The 9187-nt window shown below is 41.2% G+C and overlaps 1 protein-coding gene across 1 annotated transcript; it reads right to left on the bottom strand.

Moving 5' to 3' along the window:
* Nucleotides 1–5619: 5619 nt before the first annotated feature.
* On the bottom strand, nt 5620–6221 carry LOC101717221 (U8 snoRNA-decapping enzyme-like). The gene is made up of 2 exons (XM_004835149.3): nt 6084–6221; nt 5620–5982 (listed from the first exon to the last, which is right to left on the bottom strand). The coding sequence occupies exons 1-2, from the start codon at nt 6219–6221 to the stop codon at nt 5620–5622; spliced, it is 501 nt and encodes a 166-aa protein (XP_004835206.2).
* Nucleotides 6222–9187: the final 2966 nt, after the last annotated feature.

Genomic DNA, 9187 nt, shown 5'->3' with positions numbered 1-9187 from the left:
TCTCTTACGAGGGAAATTCATAGCAGTGAATATGCATATTAGGAAAACAGAACGAGCCCAATTAAACAACCTGATGCTGAACCTCAAGCTTCTAGAAAAAAAAGAGCAAGACAACCCCAGAGCTCATACAAGGGAGGAAATTATAAAGATCAGAGGAGAAATCAATGCAATGGAGACTAAGAGAACAATAAAAAAAATCAATGAAGCCAAGACTTGGTTCTTCAAAAGAATCAATAAAATTGAGAAACCTTTAGCCAACCTTGTCAGAAAAAGGAAAGAAAAGGCCCAAATCCATGCAATTAGGAATGAAAAGGGTGAAATTACAACTGACCCAGCAGAAATCCAGATGATCATCAATACCTACTTCCAGAAGCTATATGCCAATAAGATGGACAACACAGAAGAAATGGACAGATTCCTAGATACATATGAATTACCAAAGTTGAACAAAGAAGACCTAAAAATTCTGAACAACCCAATAGCAACCAATGAAATTGAAAACATAATAAAAAACTTATCAACTAAGAAAAGCCCGGGCCCTGATGGATTCACTGCTGAATTCTACAAGACATTTAGAGAGGAACTGCTGCCACTACTGATTAAACTCTTCAAAGAAATTAAAAGGGAAGCAATACTCCCAAATTCATTCCTGGAAGCAAGCATCACCTTGATCCCCAAAGCAGAGAAAGACCCAACTGAAAAGGAGAACTATAGGCCAATCTCACTAATAAACATAGATGCAAAAATCCTTAATAAGATAGTGGAATAGAATGCAGAAGATCATCAAGAAGATCATACTCTCTGATCAAGTGGGACTCATCCCAGAGATGCAGGGATGGTTCAGTATACTCAAATCAATCAATGTAATACACTATATCAATAGAGCCAAGGACAAAAACCACATGATTATCTCCATAGATGCAGCAAAAGCATTTGACAAAATCCAACATGCATTTATGATAAAAACCCTACAAAAAATTGGAATAGATGGTCTCTACCTCAAACTGATAGAAGTCATCTATGAAAACCCAACAGCCAATATCATACTAAATGGTCAAAAACTGAAATCCTTCACACTCAACTCAGGAACAAGACAAGGATGTCCACTGTCACCACTCTTGTTCAATATAGTTCTGGAAACATTAGCCATGACAATTAGACAAGAGAAAGAAATAAAAGGAATAAAGATAGGTAATGAAGAAGTCAAATTTTCATTATTTGCACATGACATGATACTCTATATAAAAGACCCCAAGAACTCCACCAAAAGTCTTCTAGACTTAATAACCAAATTCAGTCAAGTAGCTGGTTACAAGGTCAACACACAAAAATCAATAGCTTTCCTCTACACCAATGACAGACTCACTGAGAGAGAAATAGGGCAAATAATTCCTTTCACAATAGCATCCAAAACACTGAAATACCTAGGAATCAATCTAATGAAAGAAATCAAAGACCTCTTCTCTGAAAACTGTGGCACTCTGAAAAGAGAGATTGAAGATGATATCAGCAAATGGACAGACATCCCCTGCTCCTGGGTGGGAATGATCAATATAGTGAAAATGGCCATACTTCCAAAAGTGCTATATAGATTTAATGCAATTCCAATTGAGATCCCAGCAGCATACTTCATAGACCTTGAGAAAACAATCCAAAAATTCATTTGGAGCAAGAAGAGACCCAGAATAGCAAAAGCAATTCTAGGTAGCAGAGACATGGCAGGGGGTATCACAATCCCCAACTTGCAACTCTACTACAAAGCTACTGTGAGAAAAACAGCATGGTACTGGCAAAGAAACAGACCAGAGGACCAGTGGAGCAGATTAGAAGTTGCAGAAACAACGCCAGACACACTCAGCCATCTCATCTTTGACAAAGGAGCCAAACACCCTCACTGGAGGAAAGATAGCCTCTTTAATAAATGGTGCTGGAAAAATTGGGCTTCAACTTGCCAAAGATTAAAAGTAGACCTATATCTCTCACCATGCACTAAACTAAAATCAAAATGGATTAAAGATCTAAATATTAAAATAGAAACTCTGAACCAGTTGGAACAGAGGTTAGGTTGAACTCTTGAAGACATTGGTGCAGGAAAAGATTTTATGAACAAAACTTCAGTTGCCCGTGAACTAGCACAAACAATCAACAAGTGGGATCTCTTCTTATTAAACAGCTTCTGCACAGCAAGAGAAACCACCATCAGTGTGAAGAGACAACCCACAATGTGGGAAAAAATCTTCACCGGCTCTTTCTCAGACAAAGGTCTACTATCTAGAATCTATAAAGAACTTAAAAAGATCAGACTTCCCAAGTTTAAAGACCCAATCCAAAAATGGGCATCTGAAATGAACAGACATTTCTCAGACAAAGAAGTAGAAATAGCAAATAAACACATGAAAAAATGCTCACCATCACTGGTCATCCAAGAGATGGAAATGAAAACAATGCTGAGATTCCACCTCATTCCAGAAAGAATGGCTGCTATCATGAAATCAACCAATAACAAATGCTGGCAAGGCTGTGGGGAAAGAGGAACCCTGCTTCACTTCTGGTGGGAGTGTAGACTGGTGCAAGCACTGTAGAAATCAGTATGGAGATACCTCAAAGAACTAGGACTGGAAGTCCCATTTGACCCTGCTGTTCCACTGCTGGGGATCTTCCCCAAAGAATTAAAAGAATCATACCACAGTGATATATGTGCACCCATGTTCATAGCTGTACAGTTTGTGATAGCTAAAACTTGGAAACAGCCCAAATGCCCATCAACTGGAGACTGGATAAAGAAAATGGAGTTTTTAATAAAATGGAGTACGACTCAGCCATAAAAAATCAGAAATTAGAGACATTTATAGCTAAATGGATACACATTGAGGCAATACTCTTAAGTGAAATAAATAGGACACACATGTATAAATACCAAATAGTTTCTCTGGTGTGAGAAACTGAAAGTGCAAATAAGGGCTAAAATATATAATAGGTAATGTGAAATAGGAAGACAAGGGGCAAAGGGGAAGGAAGTGGGAGGGCTAGGGGAAAGGATAGAAGGGAATGGGAGTAATATGAGAAAATGGAAAAATAGGAACAAAATCTTTGTAAATAGGGAGGAATGTAGGGGTTGAAGGGAGGGCTGGGCAAAGGTGAAAAATAAGAACCAAGAGAGACTATGTAAAGTTGCAAATTTCCAATGATGAATGTCATTATATTGTATACTTATAATGTACCAATGATTAGAATGAATAATCAGTAATGTAAAATAGGAAGAATAGGTCCAAAGGGGTAGGGGTAGTGGGAGGGGCAGGAGAAAGGAAAGAAGAGAAAGGAAAAATGCTGAGAAATGGAAAAAATGGAAATGAAGTCTTTGTAAATAGGGAAGGGTGGAGGGAGTGAAGGGCGGGCTAGGAATGGGGAAAAAATAAGAACCAAGATGCATTATGTAAAGGTACAATTCCCAATGAGAAATGTAATTGTGTTGTATACCTACAATGTACCAATAAAAGAATTTAACAACAACAATGAAAAGAATCTCTGCCGAAATTTAAAGATTCTGTGTTGGAAATCTGAAGAGTCTCCACTGGAAGCCTGAAGGAACTGGAGACTGAACTGGATACCAACATTCAAAGGCAGTCGTAAAGATAAGAGCTCCTCCAAAGAAGGTGAAACACTTCCTCCTTCTTTCCCTTTTAATTCTGTCCAGGCTACAAGGTCAATGGTTATTGCCACCCATATCTGGAATGGGTCCCCCCTCAGTTTGCTGGCCTACATATCACTCATTCACACAGAAACGCAGAATTAATCTGCTAGGTGGTTCTTACTCAAGTTAACAAATCACAATTAACAATATCAGAGGGGATGGTGTCAAGCCAGGACCCATAAATGTCACTTCCTGGTTAAACTGGACATGATGAGTTCGGTTGTGTCAGGCTGTATGTGTCTATGTGTGCACATGTTCATGGAGGAGGCTTATGGAGAATCTCCTCGGGTTACTAGGATTTCTGAAGCCCTCAAAGTTTCAAAGGTTTGTGCCACTGGTACTAGGAATTAGTAGAGCCTTCTGTTCAAAATGTATTGCAGTGTGTAAGCTTTTTTTTTTTTTTTTTTTTTGGTACCAGAGATTGAACTCGGGTCCTTGTGCTTGCGCAGCAGGCAGCAAAACCACTGAGCTAAATCCCTGGCCCAAATGTGTAAGCTTTTCCATTGCTGGGACACAACACATAATATCCACAACTTAAATGATGAAAGGTTTGTTTGCGCTGAGAGTTTTGTGGGCTTCAGTCTGGGCTCAGCTGGCTCCAAGGCAGGGATATCAAGGATGGGCATGAAGAGCAAAGCTGCTTAGTTCATGACAGAGCAGGGGAAGAGTACCAGAGAAGAAGGGGCCAGGGACCATATGTAGTACCCAAAGTCATACTTCCATGACCCACCCAGACTACCCAAAAGTGTGCTTTGCAATTCTACTAGGCATTTCTTACACCAATCAAGTTGACATGTCAGGATTAACCATCACATGAATGAACACATTTCCATCTTTTAATCTGGTATTATCTGTCATTTCTCCAGCCCAGATAAGAAAGCCCTTCCTTTTCCCTTCCTCCCTCCCAGTATCAAACCTGAAATGAACTCATTTCAGGTTCCATGAGTTTGCAGAATGTTGCCTATAGCTATGAGTTTCAAAACTCAAGACAGAGCCAAGTTCGAAGAGTTCCAAGTCCTGGAGGGCTTTCAGTAGTTGTTCCCAGGCAGCACCAATGAAGGAATTTTCCAGAAAGGCAGGGAGGCCTCCCACACCATCCCGCAGGGTGTACAGGGGCACCCGAATCAGGCCCAGCACTTGTGAAAGGAAGGAGACAGGAGGCATTGGGATTCCAAGTAGCTCCTCATGTTACTTCAATCCTCTCTGCAAAGGAGCTCTCTAAAGGTCTTCCCTCAAAACCTAGCATAGTGTGGCCCAAGGCTCATACTCCAGTGAAGCTTAGTAGGTCCATCCCCATGCATCCAAATGACCCATGACAAACTATCCAGCTCTGAAAATACTGGATCTACATCTCTCCCTGAATCCTGTAGTGGCTCCTGCCTCCAGGATGCAGGAAAGGCCCTAGACCTCTGGTTCTGAAGTCAGCCATACCAGTGCCACTTGGGAATACATGAAAAATGGAAATTCTCAGTTTTTCCTCCCATCCTGCACCCCTACCACTAACTGTGAGAATCCCTATTTTAACACATGTGCTCCTAAAGAGAACACAGCAATAGTTGTTTTATAAGCCCCTTCCCCACCAAAGATTCTGATGTTTGCCAAAGTTTGGGAACCACCTCTATATCTAATCTGTCTAGTTCCTGTAGCCTTAAGTATCAGGGACATATTTTCTACTTAAGAATAATAAAGACCCAAAGTTAAAGGCATAGATAGTCATGCCTGGCCACTATGACGTTGTCAATAGGGATCCACAGGGAGCCTAGAATGGGTGAGTTCTAGAAAGGTCTCTGGGGCCAGTAAAGTAGGGAGGGGGAGCTGTTCCCAGGGAGACCAGGTTGACAATATTATCCTGATTGAAAATGATTAAGATCCCAATTACTTCTGGAAACTGGGGAAGACTGCAAGGCCTGGGAAGCCATGACTTCCTTCTAGGGAACCTGGCTAAGGAGGCTTTCCCTGGAAGGGGAACCCATGGGGTAAAGAGGGAGCCTGAATATGGGGAGGGTCCCGGCTAGCCCCACCTCCAGCCCGTGATCCTGGGCTCTTGGTGCTCCAGCTTTCACACCTTCCAGCTGCTCTAGCATCAGTCGTTTGGCATAGAAGTGAGCCACAATGTGTGGGTTGTCCCCTGCATGTGAGCTGCGGTAGTCTGTGCACTCCACGCTGAAGGCGGAGACCCCCTCGCCCAGCTTTGCCAGCAGCTCTCTGTTCAGTCCATTCTCCAGGGTGCTGTTTTGGGAGTCCACGAAGCTACCTGGGAAGCCCAGGCACCCATCGAACTGCATCTGCATCTGCGGGGAAGAGGGGGTTGGCTGGGTGCCCCAGCGGTGCCACCTAGGTTGTGTCCCGGATGAGCCAGGACAGGGGCTGGCAGGACACGCCCTTTCCTCACCAGCACAGCAAACCGCAGCAGGATGCAGCCGAAGAACATCCTGGGGTCAGGTGCATAGAGCATCACAAAACACAAGTGCCTCCAGCCAGGGCCTAAGGCCATGGCCTCTGCTAGATCTATCTTGCGGGACCCTGCCATGACCTAAAGTTTTTTTTGATTTTGTAGCCAGAGTACTTGGTTAGGTGGGTGAGTCCCACCCAAACCAATATGGGTGTGGGCAAGGCCGCCAGGGCCAATCCTTGTAGCCAGGAACTTTGGCCAGTAGCCAATCAGGGTGGGTAACTGAGGACAGGGACCAAGGGACCCTTGGAAAACTGAAAGTGTCCTTGGAATTGGAGCTTGAACCAGGATGCGGCTGAAGGTGTGGCAGCTGCTCGGAACTCAATGCTTAATGGGTAAATGCTTAAGTCATAATCTGGAGCTAGCTGGGATTCTTGGAAGGTTTGGAGAGCTGGAAGGCTCAGGTTTATAGTCTGACCAGAGTTTAATTATTAAGGAGTTCCGGGCTCCTAAGGCAGTGAAGCTCAGCCTGTCCCAGCACCAGGAAGGAAGCTCCCCCACTGCCATCCCAGGCTCCTAGGGCAGAGAAGCTGAGCCGGTCCCAGCACCTGGAAGGAAGCTCCCCTGCTGCCATCCCAAGCTTGTAGGGCACAGAAGGTGAGCCGTGTGGGTGCCAGAAGCACCTCCCCCCTCCATGGAAATGAGAAGACCCATAAACAAGCCTCAAAAACAGACTTCCAGATCACCTACATCAACCCCAAAGGGAAAGGAGATGGAACAATCTGATACTAAACCACCTGGACTCTCTGAACTGGAAACAAAAGAGGATCTGGGAAAAATGAAATCAGAAATAATTACTCAGCAGCGAAGATTTGCTCATGGTGCAAGACATGATTAATAAATCTACAGGGGACACAGATAAAAAAATAGAGGATCTGAGGAACATGATGGAATCCCAACATAGGAAACAAATGGGATCCATAAAACAGATACAAACAGATTTCCAAGAGATTAAAAACTCCATCGAAAGTCTGCACAGCAGAATGAACCAATGTGAGGATAGAATTTCACATATAGAAGATAAGATTGCAATTAGTGAAGAGGAAAAGAAAAATTGCTTTAAAATTGTAAGGGAACATGAGAAATCAATCCAGCAGCTGCTAGACGATGCAAACAAGAATAACATAAGACTGATTGGAGTCAATGAAGAAAGAGGAGAGAGTGCAGATGACATAAAAAAACTGTTCACAGAAGTGATGGCAGAAAACTTCCCAAGCAGGGGAGAAGAACTTGACATACAGATAAGTGAGGCATATAGGACTCCAGCTAGATTTAATCAAAAAAAATCTACACATAGGCATATAACAGTTAGGATTCCAGAAATCCAACAGAAGAACAAAATTCTACAAGCAGTGAGAGAAAAGAAACAAATCACCTACAAAGGAAAGCCCATCAGAATCACAGCAGACTTCTCGATGCAAACCCTCAAGGCAAGAAGAGCTTGGAGTGATGTATTTCAAGCCCTAAAGGAAAACAGCCTCCAACCCAGATTGATGTACCCTGAAAAACAATCTTTCAAAATTGATAGAGAAATAAGATGCTTTCATGATAAAGAGAACCTCAGGAACTTCATGAATACCAAAGCGGCACTCCAAAAAATTTTAGACAATACCCTAGAAAAAGACAAGGAGGATCACAACCCCAGGAAACCCAGCAGAATGAATCCATTGGGCGTGACAAATTAAACGCAAAGTGGGAGAATCCAACAAAAAGAAAAAGTCATGACAAGGCTTTTAAAACTTTTGACTTCATCTCCCTAATGAGTATATAATTCAATCTTATTATTGTACTGATTAGTATTTTTCTGATTCTAGAGTTGCACACCATTCCTTGTGCTATACTGGCTATTTATCATCTTCTTATGTCTGTCTACATTTTAATTGGGTTGTCTATTAATGAGCTCTAAGAATTCTTTTTTTTTTCTAAGAATTCTTTATATATTCTGCTCATAGGTTATATGCATTGTAAATACGGTCTGTTTAAGGACTACTTTTCATTTTAATGATGTCATTTAAAGTTCTAAATTTTGATGGAATCTCATCAATTTTTTTCTTTTATACATCATGGTTTTTATATCCTAGGTAGTTCTTGCCTACCCTGATTTCATAAATATTTCCCTTATAATTTCTTCTTAAAGTTTTATACTTTTAGACTTTCTTATTTAGGTTCATAGATCCCTTCAAGTTATTTTCATGTATGGAAAAAAGAGTTGGGGTTAATTTTTTATATACGGATACCAGGTGTTCTAGTGCCATTTGCTGAAGACACTATCTCTTCCTTGGCTCTTGAATTGAGTTTATATTCTATAAAATGCTAATGTTAAATAATCTTTCAAAACTCAGTGGACCATATATGTGTGGTTCTATTTCTAGATTCTCTGTTTTATTCCAATGATCTATATGTCTTTCCTTACACCAACACTGCCTTGATTACTGTAGCTTTAGAAGAAGTCTTAAAATTAGGTGCTAAACATCTTCCAACACTGTTTTTGTTTTTGTTTTTAACTTTTCTAGGTCCTTTGTACTCCTACATAACTTTTAAATTTCAATATCCAATTCTTCATTTATAGCAAGTATACACAGACCTGAATTTTTATATATGCCTTGTGTTTTCTAATCCTGCTAAATTCAAGTATAAGTTCTAGGGGCTCCTAGAGATTTCTTAGTATTTTCTCTGTAGATGATCATTTCATCTACATATAAAGATTTTGCTTCTGCCATGCCAATCCTATCCTAGTTGTGTCATTTTATTGCCAGACTATTTTGGTTTAGACCTATGTTTCAAAGTCTAATGGACAGATGAAGAGTAGGCACATATGCCCTTGTTCCCCACTTTAGGGAGAAAGCATTGTATCATCTCCATTCATAGAAAGAGTTTTTGTTGGAAGTATGGAGTACATGTCTTTGATCTGTTGAGAAGGTTCTGTTCTACTCCTAGTCTCCTGATTTCTTTTACCATGAACAGCTGTAGAATTTAGTCCAATACTCTTTCTCCAACTAGTGACAGGATCATATGGCTTTCTCCTTTCCTCTGTTAAAGTGATT

The sequence above is a fragment of the Heterocephalus glaber genome, unplaced genomic scaffold (assembly GCF_053883595.1).
Source record: "Heterocephalus glaber isolate CG9 unplaced genomic scaffold, H.glaber_assembly_v1.0 deba00001504, whole genome shotgun sequence".
NCBI lineage: Eukaryota > Metazoa > Chordata > Mammalia > Rodentia > Bathyergidae > Heterocephalus > Heterocephalus glaber.
This window is presented reverse-complemented; position numbering and strand designations above follow the sequence as displayed.